The 22,587-nt window shown below is 40.0% G+C and overlaps 2 protein-coding genes across 2 annotated transcripts; one reads left to right on the top strand and one right to left on the bottom strand.

Moving 5' to 3' along the window:
• Window positions 1-242: 242 nt before the first annotated feature.
• Window positions 243-7,668, top strand: LOC139928281 (RNA-binding protein 39-like). Its single transcript, XM_071920760.2, has 15 exons — window positions 243-415; window positions 965-1,019; window positions 2,642-2,691; window positions 2,814-2,996; window positions 3,789-3,842; window positions 3,991-4,108; window positions 4,210-4,362; window positions 5,227-5,364; window positions 5,480-5,545; window positions 5,649-5,853; window positions 6,083-6,169; window positions 6,283-6,379; window positions 6,528-6,633; window positions 6,764-6,842; window positions 6,986-7,668. Exons 2-15 carry the CDS (start codon window positions 969-971, stop codon window positions 7,084-7,086), a joined length of 1,488 nt encoding a protein of 495 aa, XP_071776861.1. The 5' UTR covers window positions 243-415; window positions 965-968; the 3' UTR covers window positions 7,087-7,668.
• A 2,709-nt stretch (window positions 7,669-10,377) lies between these two features.
• On the bottom strand, window positions 10,378-19,301 carry pabpc1l (poly(A) binding protein, cytoplasmic 1-like). Its single transcript, XM_071920759.2, has 14 exons — window positions 19,109-19,301; window positions 17,671-17,864; window positions 16,377-16,492; window positions 15,627-15,766; window positions 15,262-15,356; window positions 14,970-15,107; window positions 14,064-14,159; window positions 13,377-13,637; window positions 12,600-12,687; window positions 12,382-12,501; window positions 12,128-12,264; window positions 11,463-11,571; window positions 11,197-11,327; window positions 10,378-10,440 (listed from the first exon to the last, which is right to left on the bottom strand). The coding sequence occupies exons 1-14, from the start codon at window positions 19,299-19,301 to the stop codon at window positions 10,378-10,380; spliced, it is 1,881 nt and encodes a 626-aa protein (XP_071776860.1).
• Between the last annotated feature and the right edge of the window lie 3,286 nt (window positions 19,302-22,587).

The following is a 22,587-nucleotide window of genomic DNA, read 5'->3' as shown; positions in this document are numbered from 1 at the left end:
AAACACACTTTAAATAAATATGCACTTTAATTGTTGTATGACAGAGTCTGTGAGAGCAAGGAGACTGCAAGCATAGGTGATAGCATGGACATAAGGTAGGATATTTGTCAAAGGTACACTGTATTTATCTATCCTCTCTCTTATCTTTCCACGCCCTTAGCAAGTCTCCCTTGGCGCCGCCCCTCGTCTGTAAGACAGACTTCAGGGCTTTCTGTCCCTTTGAGCATTTCGAAACCAGGCCACGACCTGCTACGGCTAGCTAGCAAGAAGCAAGCAACTTTACACAGATTAGCAAATGGTGAATTTAAATTAGTTTTGCGTGATCAGTTAATAAGAAGACGACGAGACGGGTATCTTCGACTGCACAATTTCCGAGATTTTTGACTTTGACACACATTTTTATCATTTCCAAAAGGTAATGTTTGCTAATTAAGCTAGCTCGCCACCAGGAAAAAGCTGTGTGCTAACGTTGCTGGCAGTAAACTGCTAGCGCTAATTTTGCTAACATCAACGTTGTTTCGAACTGCTATAGCACTATTTTAGTATAATTCAACTGCACTTTTTCGATGTGTTTGTTATTATTGGTCAGGGCCATCTCGTTAAATGTAATTGGTTAGGTATAAACAAGCCACTGAGACGAGAAACAATGCGGACGAAGCTTCCAGTGATCCTGTTAGCCAAGGCCAACACATTGTTAACTTAACGTTAACCTTAAATGTCTTCCTGTTCTACTGAGCCAGTGCAACGTTAGGATTGGTAACGTTAGTAGTTTACTGTAGACGTTTACTATTATTAGAGTAGGCACCATTGGATGCCTGCGAAGAGCAAATGTTAACTCAGCAGATGTTGTTGAGGAATGTTTGTAGTGAGGGTTAAGGCAAACACGTTTGAAACACTGCGTCCCGAGCCAGCTGCTATACTGTAACATTAACCATCTTGATTTAATTATTGTTCCTTTTCACAGGACCATGGCAGACGATTTTGACGTTGAGGCTATGCTGGAGGCTCCATATAGAAAGGTGGGTTGCAGGTTACAGAGACGAGGCCTATTTTCAGTATTACCTTTTAGTCTTCTTGAGACCAATTTGCTATTAAGTTGTTACCGAGCATATTTGAATGTTGTGTGGTATGATGAGTATTTCCAAAGCAATACAGAATTATGAATAAATCCCCATCTATCTCTCTTTATAGACTTGCCTAATGATATCTCACCTCTACTCCCATGAATTCATCTTTGATTCCACTGTGAACTGTGAAAAAAAGGAAGGTAGTTATTGCGCAAATATACTGATGTACTGTGGTTCCCTTAGGACTAAAAGAGATTCAACTTAGAGCAATCCCTGTTCAGTTGCAACAAGGTGAATGCCAATGGATGATAAGCCCATTTTACCTGTCTTGCAAAGGAGGCAGTATTCAGATTTACAATCTGCATGGCGTCACCATTTCTAAATGCATGGTCCTTTTTACAAACAGTCAAAACCCTGTTCAGAAATGGAAAAATGCCCTACAAAGTGTGGCTCGAACAGGCGTTACACTCATTGTGTCACTTAAGTAACTTACTTAACCGACACCAAATTGCTCTTTGTCCCGTATCAACATAAGTTATAATGTTATGTTCCTTGATTTAGTTTCCCAGATTTAATAAGGGATACAAAATCCTATTTATTTTTAATTATCACAGTGTTACAATTACAAACATCATAGTCACTGAACAATATGCTTAAAATGTAGTCACAGCAATTGCAGCTTTATTGTACAGACATGAGAGCCATGTCAAGATCTTTTGGCCAGGTACAGATGAATGAATAATTCTTTTCACTTAATCTGAAATATGAATACTGCCTCTTTGCCGTAGTCAACTGTAATTACTGTCAGATTGTGAATCAGCATCTTGACTTTGCATGCTACACGACACCAGAGATATTGATATAATTCTAGGTTGACGGTAAAATAGATATGACTATCTAGCATCTATGTATTATTGTTAAGTCAGCTTTTCAATAGTATATAATTTCCTTCTTGAAATGAAAAGGCTAAAAGGATTACATCAAAAGACATAAGTAGTTTAACATGTGGCTGAACTACTGGATTTCTTTTTTGTTTTTTTATTTTTTTGGGCGTCAATATTACTAAGCAGTGTGAATCCCTGTTTGCTTCAGGGCGAGATGTGTGACAGAGGTGGCATCGAGCTCTTACAGTCCAAGAACGAAAATGGGTGAAGATCACTGGACTGACACCAACCACACAGGATCTCTTTTAGTGGCTGTGGGCCATGCGTGGCCTCATGGGGCTTAGGCACAGATAGTGGCATTGGTACGACTTATTAGAAGGGGAAGGGTGGAGATGACCAAAGTATTGTCAAAGCTTCCTGAGCTATGCTAAAATGTTGGACACTTTCCCTTAACTTTGCTTTGTTGCATTGAGTACTGAGCAATCTTGTTAAAACTGAGATCTGGAGTGGGATGGGAAACTATTGGGGTTGTGCAAGGACACTGTCCAGAAATGACAGTAGGAAGTTGGAAATATTATTATAATTAAATGTATTTTGCATTTTCTCTTGTCCCACCCCACCCTCTTTACCATGACGACTTGAAATGTTTCATCTACGTCCTCATGATGTTCTTCTATCAACCTTGCTTAGGATGAGATCAAGTCCTCTCATGCAAACGGACATGATGAGCACAGCAAGAAGTAAGTTTTGAATATCTAATATATTGGGCTTACAGTAGCAGAGCACAGATGGCCATTCATTCATTCATTTATTTTAGACTGCTCGCTTTGCATGTCGATAGTAGTGTTGTGTCGTGTTCCAGGAAAAAGAGGAGCCGGACAAAGAGCCGGAGCCCAGGCTCTAAGAAAAGAAGCAAAAGCAAGGACCGAAAGAAGGGCAAGAGGAGAAGCAGAAGCCGGGAAAAGAAACGAAGCCGCAGCAAGGAGCGCCACCGCTCCCGAAGCAGGGAACGTCCTGGGCGGTACAAAGCACGCAGGAGCCCCTTGTATGTGACCACTTAAACTTAATAGGCTCTTATTTATTTTGGCATATTTTTATCAGTCTAGTAGTTGTACTAAAATGAGATGGATTATTCTTCTTTCTGCTTGCTACAATTTGCTTGGATAGAGCTACTATCTGGACATCAGGATATTACGCCTTTTTAAGTATTAAGAAGGCCTAGTTGGTAGTATTCTACTGTTTTCTGGGGTGAAGGACATTGCTTTTATGATTTTGGCAAAGTTACCATTTCTCTGGATGTATTTGAACTTTATGAGGCTGGGATGCACTGATACCAGTGTCAGTCCAATACCAGGCTAAAGTCATGGACTTGACATAAAGGCCAAGAGAACAAAAACAGTTACTACATTCCTATGTAATGACATTGAAATTCTTTATTAACTTTGAAAAAATCAGACGGTAGGTATGTGATTAGAGAAGGAAATGAAACAGAATGAAACAGTCTATAGATGAAGTAGCTGAATATCAAGAACTCATTTTGGTATTTTATATAGGCAAGTACACAAAATTGTCTTAAACAATTGTATTTCTTTCTAATGCTGAGAAGAAATTAATTTGCAAAAAAAAATAATAATGCTACTTAGAGTTAAGATTTACATTTTAGTCATTAATGCTTATCCAGTGAGCAGTAGGGGTTCAGCGTCTGTCACACTTCAGCAGGACACACATTGTAGTGGCCGGTAGTAAATGGGGCTCCAGCCTCTTTCTCACATTTAGCATGTAAACTCTTTCTTTTGGCCTTGTATGAAATAAAAAGTGGTTGTTCTTTTTATTTTAGCCGGAAACGTTCCAGAAGCCGCAGCCCCTTCAAAAAAGAAAAGAGTCCAGTCAGGTGAGATGATCATTCACTTTACTACTTTTTGGCTCTTTACTGTGATGAACAGTGCCATAAACATTGTCCATTTTACCAATCATTTATTAACCTGGCTTTTTTTCCAGTGTTTCTAGAAGCATTTCTAATTTGTCTCCTTTATTTTTAGACAACCACTTGACAATCTAACACCAGAGGAGAGGGATGCCCGCACAGTTTTCTGTATGCAGCTCGCTGCAAGAATCAGAGCTCGAGACCTGGAAGATTTCTTCTCAGCTGTGGGAAAAGTCAGTTGATTTGCAAATCTATTTATCATAATTATTCTAATCCATCAAACTATTATCCACTCAGAAATGTTCCTTTAACTTGTCACTGTGTTTCTTTCTAGGTACGAGATGTGAGAATGATCTCAGACAGAAATTCCAGGAGGTCAAAGGGCATTGCCTACATAGAATTTCAGGAGGCTAGTTCTGTCCCACTGGCTATTGGTCTGACTGGCCAGAGGCTGTTAGGAGTGCCCATCATTGTCCAGGCCTCTCAGGTGGGTGTCTGAGTGCTTGATGGTGATTTATTGGTGAATTATTTCAACCCAACCTGACTTAAATTGTCAGAAATTTGCAATGGATTAACTGTTACTGCACGCACGGAAATCCTAATGTCTGTATATCTGTGTATAGCTTGTTTTGTTATTTGGAAGAACACCTTTTATCCTTTTGATTTAGAAATGTAGTGGGAAATCTGATTAATATAATGACGGATAATATGTAACAATATAACATGGGAAAATGAGAATATGAAGAATACAAATATGTGAATTGATGGCATACATACAGGATATGCAAAACGTGCATTGTGTTTGCATTCCCAGGTCTACAGGAGGCCACACACATGTACAGAATGTGTCTAGGGTGCAAGCATGTATTGTAAAAACCATATATATTAATAATCACCGTAATGTATTCAATTTACCATCATAATGTACTGGACATCCAAGATGATGCGTAGATTTGTCCTGACAGGAAAGCAAAAAAGCGGTCCAGGATAGTTTGGATAGACAGCTTCAGCCCCCCCTCATTTGGCTCAGGCGAGCGCTGCTGGCAGGATATATTACAGTCTGATGGCACCTAAAGCTCTCTGCTGGACCTTGGACTCACAAATTTGTGTTGAAGTGTTTGTAAATACCAAAGAAAACCACATTAGAAAGGCAATCAGGAGCTCATTTAGTTCCCTAATGTTGGCTAATGCCATCATATTAAACGGTTTTCAAACAGAAACTCATTTCAACCGGGTTGTGTTGGGACCAACTGCATCTCTAGTTGTTAGTGTTTCTGTGATGCTTTTTCATAATGGTAAATATAGTGAGTCAATAACATAACCTCATATTTTTTTCTGTATATAATTGCAGGCAGAGAAAAACAGAGCTGCAGCCACAGCCAACAACCTGCAGAAGGGCAGTGCTGGACCGATGCGGCTCTATGTGGGCTCGCTGCACTTCAACATTACTGAGGACATGCTGCGAGGGATCTTTGAGCCTTTTGGAAGGGTGAGTGTTAGAAACAAAGTTCGACAAGTAAAGTAGAAGTTGGACTTACAGAAATTTTAGTACCTCTTACAAATGCATTCATATTATAATCCTCTGTACTGTTTTGTTCCCAAAGATCGAGGGCATACAGCTCATGATGGACAGTGAAACTGGACGATCCAAAGGATATGGCTTCATATCGGTAATTACAGCCTGTTAAATGTGTGTGGCGTCCTGCCAGCTATATCTTTTACTGTGCTTTTGTGGTTAATTTGGCAATGATTTTTTTTGTTTGTCTTTTGAAGTTCGCTGATGCAGAGTGTGCAAAAAAGGCCTTGGAGCAGCTGAACGGCTTTGAGCTAGCTGGGCGGCCGATGAAGGTGGGGCACGTTACGGAGCGCACAGACGCATCGACTGCCAGCTCTTTCCTGGACAACGATGAGCTGGAGAGGACCGGCATCGACCTCGGCACCACAGGCCGTCTGCAGCTTATGGCTAGACTAGCAGAGGGTTAGTTACAGCATGCTTCACAATTTTTCACTATTTATGAACTACCTGCATCATTTTTCTGTCAGCGGTAGGGCTACACACCAAATCCCCAAAACAAATCAGCTTTATTCTTTGTCAATGTCCCTGAGATGTCCATCTGTATAGGGATTATATTTTTAAAAAGTCAAATTCAGTGATATTCTCTCTTAAATTAAGCTTGTGATAAACCTTGTTTTCTCTATCTCCATAGGAACTGGTCTGAAGATTCCCCCCGCTGCGCAGCAGGCGCTGCAGATGAGTGGATCCATCCCCTTTGGAAACATTGCAGCTACAACAGGTGAGATTCTAGATGTTGCAGAGCATCATTTTGGATTTTCTGACAGCTGTTCAGCAGCCTTCATAAGGCTGTTGTAGAAAATTCAGCATCTGATCATTGTTTGTTGTTTTCAGCTGTTTCAGCCCCCACTCCGAACCAGGCCATGAACCTCCCATCACAACCGCTGGCCACACACTGCCTTCAGCTGTCCAACCTGTTCAACCCACAATCGTAAGGACGGCCTCATTATTTTGGTAGTTTAGACGAAAGCTTTTGGAATGCACCAAAGCTTTAAAAGTGTTTGATGTTATCTGTTGTATGTTCCATGGAGAGTTTTTGAAGCCAATGGATTTCTAACATTACCAAACATGTTTTCCAGGGAAAATGATCCTGGCTGGGATGTTGAGATCCAAGACGATGTTATTGAGGAGTGCAACAAGCATGGAGGAATTGTTCACATTTACGTTGACAAGAACTCCACTCAAGTGAGTTGAGGCGTACAAACTGTCGCACTGGTCTGAGGTTATCCGGAGAAAACCAGGTTCCTCCTCGCTGTTTAATATAAACATTAACTCAAAAAATATAATTCTTCCCTATCCTTTCTTTGTCACGCAGGGTAATGTGTATGTGAAATGCCCCTCAATACCAGCAGCGATGGCTACAGTAAATGCACTTCATGGACGCTGGTTTGCAGGTATGTATTGTACATTTCTTGCATCTTTAAAAATTTTATAATTTGGGAAATGGTGTAAAATATTGGCTTGCACGTTGTTGGAACATGCAGTGTGGATAAATCTTTCCAGGTCCTAATGAGGTGTCTTATTCCTTCTCTCCTAGGCAAAATGATAACCGCTGCCTACGTTCCCTTACCAACTTACCACAACCTTTTCCCCGATTCAGTAACCGCGAAGCAGCTATTAATGCCGGCTCGTCGATAGGTCCACCGGAGAGATGCTTATTAATAAGTGAATGTACATACATTGGTTTGCATACATTGAAATCTCATTGAAACAGATGCATTGAAGTTAGTTGGTTGTGAATAATAAAACAACTGCCTCTGTTTATCTACTATTGAGAATTGGGCAGTTCTGAGTTGTATTTCAAATTCTTTGTGGGTTTGTGTTGTAAACTACCACTGAGAACTAATTTGCAGGTATCTACAGTTCTGTATGTTTTTAAATATCATTACTGTCTGCCGCTGTAGCAGTCTTTATTTGCTTGTTTGCATCAACATTTTTAGATTTATAAAAAGAATCCCAGTGAGTTCCAAAAATGTGTTGGGTTAGTAGGCCTTAAAAACGCCAAAAGCATATTTTGTCAACAATGAGGAATTGTTACTTCTTTATAAATAACTCTTGTTCCGACCATGATTTGATTTTTGTATGAAGGTTCTCAATAAACTTTGGTAAATAATTTGAGAATTCAACGAAGCATTCTGTCACCTTTTGAAAGTTTGGTTTGTCACTTCTAGATTCACTATCAAAATGTATTTGTAATTAAAGCCTTAATTACAACATTGAGCCCATCCTCCTGTATTATGCATTTTATTGATGAATATTTTTTCATTAAGTTGGACTTAAACTGGAGCTCCCTTCCTCATATTTTGAACTGTCAGATGCATATGGAAATCTACAGTGTCAGCTTTATGGTGAGTTATTGGCTTCTATGTTTGAAAGAGTTTCCCTCAGTTCTCTCACAGATGAACAAATACTAGGAGAAATTACTCCAAAAAATTAGTTAATTAAATATTTTGTTGTATGCCACTTGCAACCGTATGAACATGAAATTCAACCAATCCAAAAGACAAGATTTCATCCTTTCAGACTGCAAAACCCAAAATGTTTAGGATTTGGCATAACGTACTCTAAATAAGTCATTGAGGAGTTGAACCCTATTCCTTTAAAAGCATTGAAAGAAATATTGATATTTGATAATTGCATTCCCGTGTTTCTCCGTCTGTCCTAACACCCAAAACGGCCATGAAACAAACCAACACCTTACCCCAGCTGGCCAGAAGAGGGCAGTAGACATGCCTGGATTGGTTTACCACCTAACAGTGAAAAAGGCCACCATTCACATTGTGGCAGACAGCAAACTGGAAGGTCATTGTTTTCTATAGGAGAATGACAGTAAACTGGAAGGGTCTATCTGCAGCCTTGCAGATTTCAAGACGGACTCAAACCACATCCACCCCTGACACACTTTCTGTGGCCGACAAAGGTCCCATTTGCTTTAGACAAAAAAACAAAAAACAGAAAGAGAGAAAATGACACTTTATCGCAGGGCAAACAAAATATTTAATAATTTTATTTATGTAGCATTTCTTCAAACAAAGTTAAAGTGCTTTACATAAAAATGAAATAAGAATACCAATTACAATAAAAATGACATGGGATAAGCAAAGCAAGAATATATAAAATGAAAGAGGCAAATAGTTAAAACAAAACCGTAAAAACAAATAAAACGGGTAAAAAAAAAAAAAGGTGTAGATAAAAGAATAAATCAAAACTATGAGAAGGCCTTCGTATAAAGTGAGGTTTGAGAAGTGAAGACTTTCAAATAAAAAAAAAGTTTGAGAACCACAACTTGCATGGCCATTTGCCATTTTAATCAACATGGAACCTTTGTTTACAGCTAAATAACAACACTGTTTAACAGCTAGTCAATTTTAGTCCTCAATTTTATTCCTCATTTGTACAATCAACTTTTTGAAGCAGTCTGTACAAATTTCATTGGCTGATGAAGTCCTTTAGCAGATGTCTGTCTAAAGGTCAACTAGTTTCAGGGCTGCAAGATTTTCCACACACTGCACTCTGTCAATCCATGTCATCCATCAACACATAGGTCTCATTGATATACATTGGATATTGTCAATTTTTTGACACAAGATGCTCATGGGATCAGGGCCTGAGACTGGTATATCAGGAGTGACATTGGATCAACTCCACATCCAATACCACACCAACAACACAGACCGACCAATGCAGCTAATGAGCCCACAAACAAACCTCGTCTTCCTCCGAGTGACGACTGTCGTCTGTCCCCCACGTGAGGAAATAAAATACTGGATGGACTATGAACACTGGGAAACAAAATGACTCAGACAGGTATGGCATTGTTTTCCCGTGTCATAACCCATTATTGTTCACATAAGAGATTCAGATTGTGACGTTTATAGAACGTTTATTTAGATCAAAAATGTCATTAATTCTATACAATTAATGACATCTCACAGTAGCCACCTAGTGGTTTTGCTGCACATTCTCGATGAATGCTCAAGCATGAGCAGGCAGCAGTGTCTCTTCTATTATGTTCTATTACCTTGACACTAAACATTTTTAAATGGCCGGTGTTCCCCTTTAAAGTGCAGCCAGTTGAGTTTATTTCTTCAACCGGTTGTGGGCGCAGTGTTTCCTGGACTAGAGGATGTGGGACACACTCTTGGGCCCCACTTACTAACACAGGGGATCTGAACTGAGGAACATGCGCCTGTCCACTGCCACGCACCACCGTCATGGGACCAGCCTTAACCCAGACCCCAACAATCAAACAGACTGGCTCTCACACAGCGAATGGCTGTTTTCAAAAACTATAATCAACTATACACAGGCCTAAATCATGCACTATGATAAGGCTAAACATTCTTCTGAAAAGGCGTTCTCTGGACCGGTCTAGAGAATATAACACTGTATAAGAAAGACGAGAAGCACATCCAATATGTCATTCAAGAACTTAAGAGCAAGATAAAACAAATTTTGAAAGAACATAATATGCTAAGCTGCATGATAAGAGGCCTATCACTAATGCATTTACCTTTTATGTGTAATAAATGACACAAGACAGGTTTAATGCATACATTCTAGACTTTATCTTTAACAAAAATATCAACAACAACAAAAGTGCCATGTAGAAACTTTTTTTTTCTTTTCTAAATTTCACTCTTTTTGTAATTTTTTTTTTTTTAATCTTTTTCCTCCTTCAGAAAATCTTTGACATCTGGAAAAAAATGAAATAGTTAAGCCCTTTTGGTGTAACATCAAAAATCATTTTGACTATAACTAAACAAATTTCCCTTTAAAACATTTGTGTTAAAGGTCATTTGTGTAGGATTTTCTCTCCATCACTGTCAAATTGTGATTGTCATTACAGCAGCCCAAGCATCCACATGTTGCTGAAAGTGCCCTAACAGGTCAGAGGAAGACGAGTTGTTGCTGACCTGAAAGGGTTTGTTACTTCTTAGGGGAGCATTCCTTCGCCTGGTGAGCCTGCAGCACAGCAACCGCCTCGTCCACCTGACCACAGGCAGGAGAGGGACATGGAAAAGGAGAAGGGTCATTGGATTAAACCGTGATACCACTCCCAGTAATAAACACATTCAACACCCAGTTTAACGGGAGCAAATGTTAGATGTTTTAACAAACTGGCTCTACCAGGTCTATGGGATTCTGGTCTTTTTAGGAAATAATTTTCCAAGTACAGATTCTGTACAGTCCCACAGCACACTTGTGGCCATGACACATAACTAATAATATATTTATTTGAATATGATCTCAGCTCTCTCGCTCCATAGTTGATCAGCTGCTTCATCCCTTCTATGGAGAACACAGCAACATTTGGCTACCTGGCTTGGTACTCAACATTAGCAACTGAACCTTTATCAAATATAGCTTTTAGCATATAATATATACATGGACTGCTTGTGCTTTTTTGTAAAATGCTAGAGCATGTGTTGTCTTACTATCACACTAAGATACATCACCATCATTGTATGGTAGCAGTCCATACAAACTAATAGATGAAGAACCCAGCTGTACGTTCTCATCATGTGACATTAACAAAACTCATTTGCATGCATTATGGAAGACTAAAATTGCAGCTAAAATGTAAAATCTAATTAAAAACTGCTCAATAAAGAACTGATTTGATTTGTACAAAATAATTTTTACCACATCCTGGTAAAGTTTCATAGAGCCCAGGTATAAAGGAGTGAAGTGTGGTAAGAAATACACACTTGCTCCTTAGAAAAAGGTACAGAATCATAATCATGCCTTAGAATGCAGGGACTCGGGGGTCTCCAGCATATGAAGCAGCTCTGAGTTGTCGATCTCCAGCAGCATTCCAGTGATTTTTCCAGCCAAGTTTGGGTGAAGGGTCTGGATCAGCGGGTACAATCGCTCACCTGAATATCAGAGCAGAGACAGTGCAGAGGAATTAAGAGATGATTATATTAGATTAACAACTTCAGCGATGCTTCAGTCTACATGAGTGGCAAAAACAAAACATTACAGAATCCAGTGATGCCACGGATAATTACCCAGCAGCTGTTTCTGATCCATGAGAGGAGCTGCAGCCAGCATGGAAGCTGTGAGGGGCTCCTGGCCCTGAATGTGCACCGCTGGCTCCATCACAGATGTAGGAACAACCTGACAACACTAAGTAGCACACAACATCACAACGATAACATCCTTTCAAGTAATACTTTTAAATTATTTTTTACCATGAGCTACCATTTTTTCAGTTGCATTAAAACACATTTAACTGGGGGTTAGGCAGTTGGAGTATGATGCAATTTAATATTTATTTTTAATAATCCGACAGTATTTGAAGGCAGCATCTGCTTACTACTGTTGTGACTGTTGGTGCAGTGCAGAACAAGTGCGGAAAGTCTAGGAGATATTGAGGTAAATATTGGACTTTGGACCCACAGTGCAATCGCTTGGCTTCAGAAGACTTATATTATGCAGTCTAGAGTAATTTTATGGTCATTTCTTACTCGGTCATACAATGACCGTTTCACAGGATGCTAGATAGATGCTCAGTGCCTCCCAATTTGTCCTGAAGTGTACTGCATATATGTGATAGTCATGACAGCATAGCCAATGTTGAAATTACAGAAATATACAGAACTTCAGGCTTTTTCACAGTGAAAAAAGCTCTAGCCTGTGTCAACCGATGCGACATGACAGCCACTCAGTATACCTGTAGTCTTGTCATGGTTGCAGGTACAGTAATGACCTGCTGAGTGTTCCTCACTGCAGATGAGTACTTGTACTGGCTGCCTCTGGCCACACCAGACATGTCGGTACGGCCACCTACTGTCTGGGTGCCAATGTTAGCTGAAGAAAGACATGAGATGCGTCAGCTACTAGCTTCCATCTAAATAAGCAATTTTGGAATGTGGGAGCTTCTTGTCATTGCACAACACACACAACAAAGCTGAGTTTAGCACTTACTTGTCTTCTGTGTACAATTCATGATGCGCGGAGCCTGGGTGGAAGCCTGTCTGACCGTAGCAATGGGAGTGGATGCACGTCGGGGAACAGCACTTCCGACAAACTGGGTTGAGTAGGGGCCTAAAAACAAGGGAGACAACACGTCAAAATGTTGCACATGTATACAGTATGTGCAACATATTTAGGCATGTGAACACAAACACACAGTATCCATTCACCCTGTGGTCTAGGTGGCTGTGCTGTCCAACGAGGTGCAGTTCTCATATTGCTGACGGCATTGTGGTTGTAGAAGGAGCGAGTGGGAGGCTGCAAGAAAAATATTAGTTTGAGTTGCATGCAATCTTATGCAGATTGTGTTACACTCCTTGTGTCAGTCAAGCAGGGTCCCAAATTAACACCTTCCAAGTGCCAAATGCCAATAAAATATGCCTTTGGTAGATAAATCAATGAAAGGGTCATCTGCCACATTGGCCGATTGCTTTTCTGGCTGTCCCCCCCCCCCCAAACTCCTGTCATTGGAATTCTGTTGCACTTCATGATGAATTTCAAACTTGATCCATTGTATAAGTGAGTGATCGAGTTTTCCATTGAAACTAAATCTGCTCATCTCTACTGATAGTTTACCACAGTACCCGATTCAGCACATAAAATAGCATTGAAAATGGGTAGAGCGACATTTCCATGAAAAACGCATCTTAACATTTTGGCCAGTAAAAATTATTCTTTGCACATAATTTTTCATTTTATGAGCCAAAAAAGTTAATTTCCGACACTGTATCCAAGTATGGCAGTGTAATAAAAGTAAGAGTATGGCAATCCTGCAAAACCATTAGGGGGTTTGCCTTATTTTGCTGATAAAACTTTATAATGAACCACATATAATTTTCTGTATACAGTTAAGATATGATAAAAAAAAATTCCATTCAAAATATTGAATAGGACAGAAAAGAAAATCAGCAGAGTTCAATCACCTTGCCACTGTGTAACCTCCTTACCTGTGGCACAGCCATGTAGTATCCAGCCTGCTGGTATGAGTCAATGATGGGGCTCGTCATGGTCCTTACAGTAGCAAGTCTCTGCATGTACTTATTGGTGAGGATGGCTTTACGCTCCTCCTTCCTCTGAGCCAGAGCCACATACAGCGGCTTGGTTGCAACAATTCTCCCATTCATTTCAGTGACTGCCTTAGTTGCTTCCTCAGGTGACGAGAAACACACAAAGCCAAAGCCCTTGCTCTGGCTGGCGTCTGTCATGACCTAAATGAAATGAGGAAGCCCCACAAGTTAAGAAATGTTTAATGTACTTGTCACTGAAACAATCGGGGGTCACAATCAGTCACCTACTGTAAGTTGGTACTTAAGTAGTTTGAATGCATTGCTCGTCTATTTAGACAGGACGCATCCTAATGGAATGTAAAATGTTATCTTGTAGCAAATATAGACAACTTTTGCACAACCAATATGTTGACTATATTATTTATTTGCCATTGTTGCTTGTTTAGTGCTTTAGTCGCCCACCAATGGAGTTGCAAGAATGAGTATTCAACAAAACCATTATGCAACAGTAAAAACAGCTTACCCTCTAAAATAGAATGAGTTCATCACTGCTGATAATAACCAAGGAATATTTCACTGAAGAAAAACATGTCAATCACCGGCCCAACTCATATCTCAATACTGCACCTTGGCACTGGTGATGGTACCATAAGGGGCGAACTCCTTCCGCAGTCTCTCATCATCAATGCTATCGTCCAAGTTCTTCACGTACAAATTCACCCCCTGGAATAAGAATAGAAACAAGTGAAAACTTGCTTTCAAGTTTTTGTCTGTGAAGCTGACCAATATAACAGCTTAAGGTAACAAACTCAAGTAAATCACAACTACATTTATCATTTCCAACAATTCCAAGCAAGTCTAATCATCTACTGACCAGTACAGGTAACTGCCAAAGATATAGGTGAAAGAAACTGAATGAGCGTAAAAAAAAAAAATACAAAAAAAAAAAAACATTTCCCCCCAAAAAATGTCCTTGTTAGAGACAAACGAAATACTCCAGGACAGCACTCCAATTAATTAATTTATATATATTGCCGCACAGAGGTTTTGGGCAAGACGCCCTTCTTCAGTGAAGCCCTCCACCTAAATGAGGACATAAGGAGATCGGGGGGGATCAACACAAAATAGAAAGTAAAGGAAGAAGGGAGGACACGGGAACAGTGCATCTATAAGCCGGAAATCCTGAAAAAAAATGTTTCCCGGATGCCAACTCCCGTTAGTTTCAGTTGATTATTTGGTATTTGCCGTTACAGAGTAATCTATTGTTTTGTGCTTGCCAATCTTTAATAGTCTATTATGATTCACGGAATATCAATGAGCATAATATTTATCCCTGCCTATATTGAATTTGTTTGTCATGCAGGCTAAACAAATTATTTTTACAATTGCAAAACACTACTGAGCCTTTAACTTCTTTAACAGTCCAGCTCTGAGTTTGAAGAGTCAAATTCAAGACCGAGCACAACGAAAGTTGATCATGAAGTCGTCGACCAAATGGCTGATAATTCAGACATGCACACTATGCAGCTGCACCTGATAGCGTTGGATGCGATCCTGTTTGATCTGGTCAAACTTGCGCTTGAGCTCCCCCTGGCGCTCCATCCGCTTCTGAGCTCGCCCCACATAGAGGATTTTCCCATTGATCTCCTTCCCGTTCATTTCCTCAACGGCCTGGGGAAAACAAGAGTGCAAGAGCTATTTGGACATCAACACGTTATTTTTCAAAGGGGAATTCATACGAACAAACTTCATTTGTTACTCCTATGATCTTGGACAGTTCAGTCTTCATCTGAGAGCGTACACTGAAGCTTGGCACACTCTTTACCTTTTGAGCATCCTCATGGTTGTCATAGTTGACAAAGCCAAATCCACGTGAACGGCCCCTCTCGTCCTTCATCACCCGCACACTGAGAGTCCTACCTGATTAGATTGAGCACAAAACCAATCTTCCACTATCTGTAAAAAATGACATTAATATACTCACCTCTTCCCTTAATCACTTGTGGGAATCTTAGCGAAGAGAGTAAATGACAAATTCAAACCGGCTGAGGATACTTCCAGTATAATACTGCAATAGGAACTTCAAGTAAAATGTTATTCAGACCGGACAAATCCATGTTCTCCCCAAAATTTAAGTGAGACTCAAACTGACCCATAAGCCTGAGAGCCATTACAAAAATGATTTCTTACCAAATGCGGAAAAGACTTCCTTGAGTTTCTCATCAGTGTAGTCTTCACCAAAGTTTTTGATGTAGACGTTTGTGAACCTCATGGCTTTGGCCCCAAACTCCATCTCTCTCTCCTTGCGGGACTTAAAGTGGCCAACAAAGCTGCAGATGGAACCGAAACCGTCACCAAGGGACAATGATGACAGGACAAAAGGAAGACAATACAGAACAAATGATAATCAGTTAGTTCAATTTTAGTAGAAGAGGGCAAAATGAAAATTAGGATATATTTGCAGGATCACAACATGTAAGGACCAATGTTTTACTGAACTTGTTTCCACACACCATCATGAATGAGGTGGGGAAAACTAAATGAAAATGCCGTATTGTCCCCCATACTCCTAAAATTACAATAAATACAAAAACAAAAGCCTAGACACACATCCTACCAATTCACTGACCTACTCAGGGACAACTGACAATTTTCCCCCAGGAAATGGGCCTTTGGGTCAGCAATGTCAGATTCCAACTCATTACCTGTCTCTAGGCTGAGCAAAAAACACATGGGAAAGTCATCTGAAAAAAGTCCATAGTGGTTTGTGATATAATGTTGAACAAAGTTATTATCAACACTCACTAACAATTAATATACACATATTCTCTACTGCTCTTTGTCAACCTACTCATTTCAGATTACATTTCGACTAAACAATTTGTCTAAACAAATTGTAAATGTGAATTCAAAGTATTTGGTATCAATGCACTAACTCACACTTTCCTGTCATTCAGCAGCATCCCGTTCATGGTGTCAATGGCTCGGTTTGCAGCCTCCTGTGTCTCAAAGTGAACGAAGCCGTAGCCTTTCGAGCCTTTCTCGTCACACACAACCTAAAGAGAAAATCAAAATCAATGATGACAATGTTAATGACTGTTTACCTTACACTCAAATACTGACTGTGCAAATTACTGTAAAATAGTTGCGAATGACAACTGGGAGTTGGGACAAAATCTATTAAGTTTTAAAAACAAGTAGTTTTGACAGCCAATGGGAAAGTTGGTCACAGCAGTCAACGTCAATAGCTAGTCAACATCTTGCTTCCATGTTGTGCCGCTGAAGGAGAAACAAAGACGCATTCTGTACACTGCACATTTTTTGGGATGACTTGCAGACCTCATAGCTTAGAGCATCACATACCTAGAAGCATTGCTTTAATAATGGGCTTGAATATGAAATGCCACAGTATGCTTTGTCTTCCAATCATAAAAAGATGTGGCTGTAGCCTATATACACTCACCGGGCACTTTATTAGGAACACACCTGTACACCTGCTTATTCATGCAATTATCCATACAGCCAATCATGTGGCAGCAGTGCAATGCATAAGATCATGCAGATACAGGTCAGCAGCTTCAGTTCATGTTCACATCAAACATCAGAATGGGGAAAAAATGTGATCTCATTGACTTTGACCGTGGCATGGTTGTTGGTGCCAGACGGGCTGGTTTGAGTATTTCTGAAACTGCTGATCTCCTGGGATTTTCACGCACAGCAGTCTCTAGAGTTTACACAGAATGGTGCGAAAAACAAAAAACATCCAGTGAGCGGCAGTTCTACGGACGGAAACGCCTTGTTGATGAACTTTAAAACTGCGCTGAGCAGAAAAACATCTCAGAATGCAACACAGCGAACCTTGAGGCGGATGTCACTTTGGTAGCCGGTTGACACTGAGCTGAAAGCTGATACCTACCCAGTATTAGTATGGTGTTCCCAATAAAGTGCTCGGTGAGTGTATATCGCCATACATCACTACATCACAGCAGTCAATGCAAACAAATCCATTAAGAACCCAGAAGCATGTTCTCCTGTCATGTGAATCTCATTTGCATACGATGAGGTTGTGAAGATTCATTGTTAAATTTTCACTAAAATAACTTTACTGCTATGATGATTTGTGCAAAATTATTTTCTATGCTGCCAAACAAAAATCATTGGGAACAATTTGGGCCTTGGTAATTTCACTGGCACAACTCTTTGGAAGAGACAGCTGTGGGAATAACCAATTTACCTTGCAGGACAGAATATTCCCAAAAGCTGAGAACGTATCGTACAGGGCCTTGTTGTCGATAGACTCATCCATGTTCTTGATAAAGATGTTGCCCACACCAGACTTCCTAAGTCCTGGGTCACGCTGAGACCACATTATTCGGATGGGACGACCCTTGATCACTTCATAGTTCATCGTGTCCAGGGCACACTCCGCTGAAAGTTCAGAAAATAGAGTAGTAACCTCCTATACACAGATAGAGAGACAGAAACGTTAAACACCCGATCCATATAATTTGGCCAGATTCTCAGATCCTTAAGAGAAAGAGTTGCACATGAAAATACGTTTTTGTGACATTATTTGGGACTAATCTTGTAGCTCAGCAAAACTAGTGTATTGCTTCAGTGTTAAAAAAAACACTACCAAAGTAATGTCTGTCTGCTTCTTTTTGAACAATGATGAATAATGCTTCTTAAGCAAACAGTGTTTGGGCATGTTTAAACTATTCTGCTTTTTTCAAACTGCCACCGCCTTTTTTACTCAAATATTGATAGGGAGCAGCTGTAAGGCGGACGGAAAGTGTCCGCTTTGGAAAAGTGCATCAGCACAAGCAGCCTTCTCTTTGCCACGGTCAAACAGAATACGCAAACACCCAAAACCAGTGGTACATGCAACACTCATGCATGTTATTTCTCTATGTAAACAAGCACAGCATGTCATCACCAGCTGAATAGAGCACCAGATATTGTTATGGAAAGAGTATTTTTTCATATTATATGCAAAAATACAGTTAAGGCCCTTTCCCGCCAACTTCTTTTTACATTGTTGATGTTTGCAAAATTGTACTGAGGAGCAATACAACTCACAAAAAAATAAAAAATAAAAAAAAATAATGGCTCTATATATTCCTAAGGCCAAAGACGGTCCAACATGAACAAATCTTTCCCAAAGCTATAAAACAGAGAATCAGGCCTGTGACCCATGTCATCATATCATGTACAACTTGTGTTTCCTGGAGCTGCAGCAATGAGAAAAACACAGGAGACAGATATTATGGGTTCTTTTAGGCTACATTCAAATAAAATGTCTTTGTTGTGCCTTGAGCTGAACCAGATGCATCCTTTTCCCCAGAAAATCATAAACCCATAAGTTCATACCGGCCCTTTATAGGTGAACTAAAAAATACATTTCCAACACTAAGTACTAATACATAATGCATTTACAAGTTTTTAATAACACAATGGAGGCACAATGTATGCAAATGTAATATTTGTTCTTACATTGTGTTGTGTATTACTATGTACTTAATACCTTTCCATTTGTTACTACACACATTAATCCACTGGAAGAGGGTCATTGTAAAGCGTTTCCCTAGACTGAACTGTCCAGTCACAGGAACGGCATTTGTGAATTCTGACTGGTGGATTTTTGCTCCAGTATGGCCAGAGAGATACATTACCATCAGCTGGCTGCTGGAAGTTTATGTAGGCATATCCAAGAGATCTGCGAGTGATGATGTCACGGCACACGCGGATCGACATGATGGGCCCAGCAGGAGAGAACTTCTGATAGAGCATGGCCTCTGTAACATCAGGGTGCAGGTCCCCCACGTACAGCGAGGACAGGGGGTATGCTGGTCCGCTGCTGTTCATCTTGGCTTACAACTAGTTTAAGAGAGAAAAACAAAAAGACAGTTGTCAGCAGCTAAAGCATGCTTGGAGCCCATGTCTTTAAAGACAGTGAATATGTTGGCCATAAAAATATGTCAAATCAGGATACTGGATAGGAGACAGGTGTCATGTTTAATGTCACCATTTAGACAAATAGCAGGTAAGATCTTAGTAGTAAAAAAAGTTCTGGGCATCCAACTTCGTCTAAAGAACAATTGGCCATATTTCTCCACTTTGAACAGCTTGCACTCACTAACTGGCCCTTAGCCATCAATTGTTTTGGTCTACTGAGAGTTGACTGAAATCCAACTAGCATAGGCACATCTACACAACATAAGGTTGAGATGTATCATAAAATTTAAACTGTACATTTAGAAGCACACCAATGTAAGGGGCCGTGTCCACCGGGGAACTGGCACTGGTGTTTTTTCATTGTCGTTTTCTATGACAAGGCAGACCCGACCCAATACATGCACCGGACCTCTTTTCAGCACCCAGAACTATGGGCGCCTCACCTGCTTTCAGAACTGAAAATAAAATTCATCTTTGGCTGAAGCGCACAGCTCATCAATGTCAATGGTGAGTTCCATCGACCAATCAGGTTGAAGGGTAGGCAGGACCACATCACAAGCGGACCCTCAACAGGTCTCATGCAGCACTACTAGGGACGAAGCATCAGAACGATGATAAAAAGCCTGCGAGTTTAGTTAACTAACAGAACTGTGTCCAATTCCGGACATCATCCAGTTTTGGACACACACCGATTGTGGGTCTTTTGGTGCGATTTAGTCTTGAAGTTCCGACCCAAAGGCATGTGATGTCACTTCACACATATGAGAAGCTACAGTTGTGAGAAAAACATTTGTGAACCCTTTGGAATTGCCTGGATTTCTGCATTAATTGGTTCCAAAATGTGGTCTAAACTTCATCTCAGTCATAATAAACAATCTGAATAAACACACAACACACAAACAGTTGTACTTTTTCATGTTTTATTGAAGACACGGTTTAAGCATTCACAGTCTAGGCTGGAAAAAGTATGTGAACCTCCAAGATAATGACTTATATGATAGAGGGCAATTCAGGTAATCCAGCCAATGTGATGACATTCAGATACGATGCCCTTCTCCACCAAAACATCCACAAAGTTCGGTTACCAACAGAGTCTGCTCTTCACAACAGAGATCTGTGGAAGTAAAACATGCCCCGATCAAAAGAGATTTCAGAAGACGAGTTGCCGAACTCGGCTGGAAAGAGTTACCAAAGCATCTCGAAAGACTCGGGTCTCCATCAGTCGACAGTCGGACAGGTAAATAGAACAAATGGAAGAAATTCACCACCATTGCTACTCTCCTTAAGGGTGGGTGTTTTGCAAAGATCACTGCAAGAGCGGCGTACAAATCTCAAGGAGGTGACAAAGACCTCAAGGGTAACAATTAAGAACCGTGAATCCTTAGACTGCATTTTGGGCAACAGTGTCTTCATGGAGAGGATCCAAAGTTAACAGTAATGAATGTATCTGTGAGGAGTATTTAAAAAAAATAAATAAATAAATTAAATAAAAAAATAAAAATAAAAAAAAAAAAATATATATATATATATATATATATATATATATATATATATATATATACAGTGGATGGCAACAGTGGCTGATAAATGGAAAAATAAGAGTTCAGTACATAGCCTGCAATTCCCTACAGCTATCTGTGACATTGTGAAACTACAGGAAGGGTTAATATTGAAGCCAACATGAACTGAATTAAGTGTCCGGAATTACATAAACCTTTTGCATCTCAAAACTAAGTGTGCTATCATCCATTTGCAGGGACTGGAAGAAAAAATAATTACAACATGGAAATGATATTTAACAAAGACAAAGGGGGATTAATTTATGAGACACTTAAATCAAAACAGTACAGGGTGAACTAGCCTATATTTGTTATTGATTGTCCAGCTGTCCCGAATGGACAGAATGACATTACTAATCTTGCTTCCTTGAAGTAGTGTTGTGATATGGAGAACCATATGGACCAAAGATGACATGCATTATGCACATAATCCATTCTGATTTTGGGTATATTGCTATGTTGGCAGTAACAACAGGACACTTATAAAATAATGAAGTTTGTGTGCATGGTTAGCACTATCGATTTTTTATGCATTATTAGCCGAGACTAACATAATAAACGTTACTGAAAACAAATTTCAAGCAAGGGTGAAAAGGTGCGGTTAAGATGCTGGGGTGAAAAGGTGTGGCAACCTAAACATGAAGTAGCTAAGTTAGCAAAAGTCGCTTCACCTAACATGCTAATTCATTGCAGGTTCGGCAGAAATCAAACTAACTTACATAAATTAGATAGGCCTAGAGGAAAATACTCATCAGTTCCCAAAATATTGGTTGGTTGCTTGGTTATTTTTGGTTTACACCCAACTAGCTAAACTACATCCTTTCCTTTACACTGAACAGCAATTCAATTCTCATTCCCTGGCGCGTTCCCCAAAAAGTGCATTGTTCAGATCACATGGACTTAGGTTAGCATTGACTCCGCTTATCAAAGTAACGGAGCTACAGGTTAAACAAAATAATCAACTAAATATGAATGTTAACGTTAATCAACTCAATCAAAATGGCCCAAGTTATGGTTACTTACAGCTTTAAATTGGCTAACGGCGTCACACACCTCCGATGTATGATTTCCACAGCAGGTTGTGAGTCCCGTTCCTACTTCGGCCACGGTGTTTGTTTTCATTTAATTATTGCCGTAGAACACCTGCCTTTGCTCTCCGCGCCGTGTCTGTTAATTGAGCTGTGAGGGTAGAGGTTAACTGACATAACCCTCCGCGAGGAAAACTAGTTCCTGTATGACCGGGGGAAAATCGGTATAAATGCTATTAATTTTGCCCTCTGATGGTTGCGTTCAAATGCCAGTGAGAAAGGGCTTGATCTGCAGAGCCTCGCCAACATTTTTAGCAGTGTACCCCACACTGAGGTCAGAAAATTCACCTGACCCCCCCCCCCACCACCACCACCACCACCACCACCACCACACACACACACACACACACACTTTTTGGCATTACTGCATTCCTTACGAATAAAGATGAAGACATTTTGCCTGTTATCTTAAACGAAACTTTATTTCACTGAATGGTCTTTGACACTTTCCTATTTCTTACATGTATAGTGAAACTAGAATGGTTTTAAGATACATACACAAATCTAGAATTACACCAACCATTGTTTATCTCCATTTCATCATTGCTT

The sequence above is a fragment of the Centroberyx gerrardi genome, chromosome 14 (genome assembly GCF_048128805.1).
Source record: "Centroberyx gerrardi isolate f3 chromosome 14, fCenGer3.hap1.cur.20231027, whole genome shotgun sequence".
NCBI lineage: Eukaryota > Metazoa > Chordata > Actinopteri > Beryciformes > Berycidae > Centroberyx > Centroberyx gerrardi.
The sequence above is the reverse complement of the archived record's forward strand: the minus strand, read 5'-3'. Positions and strand labels throughout refer to the sequence as shown.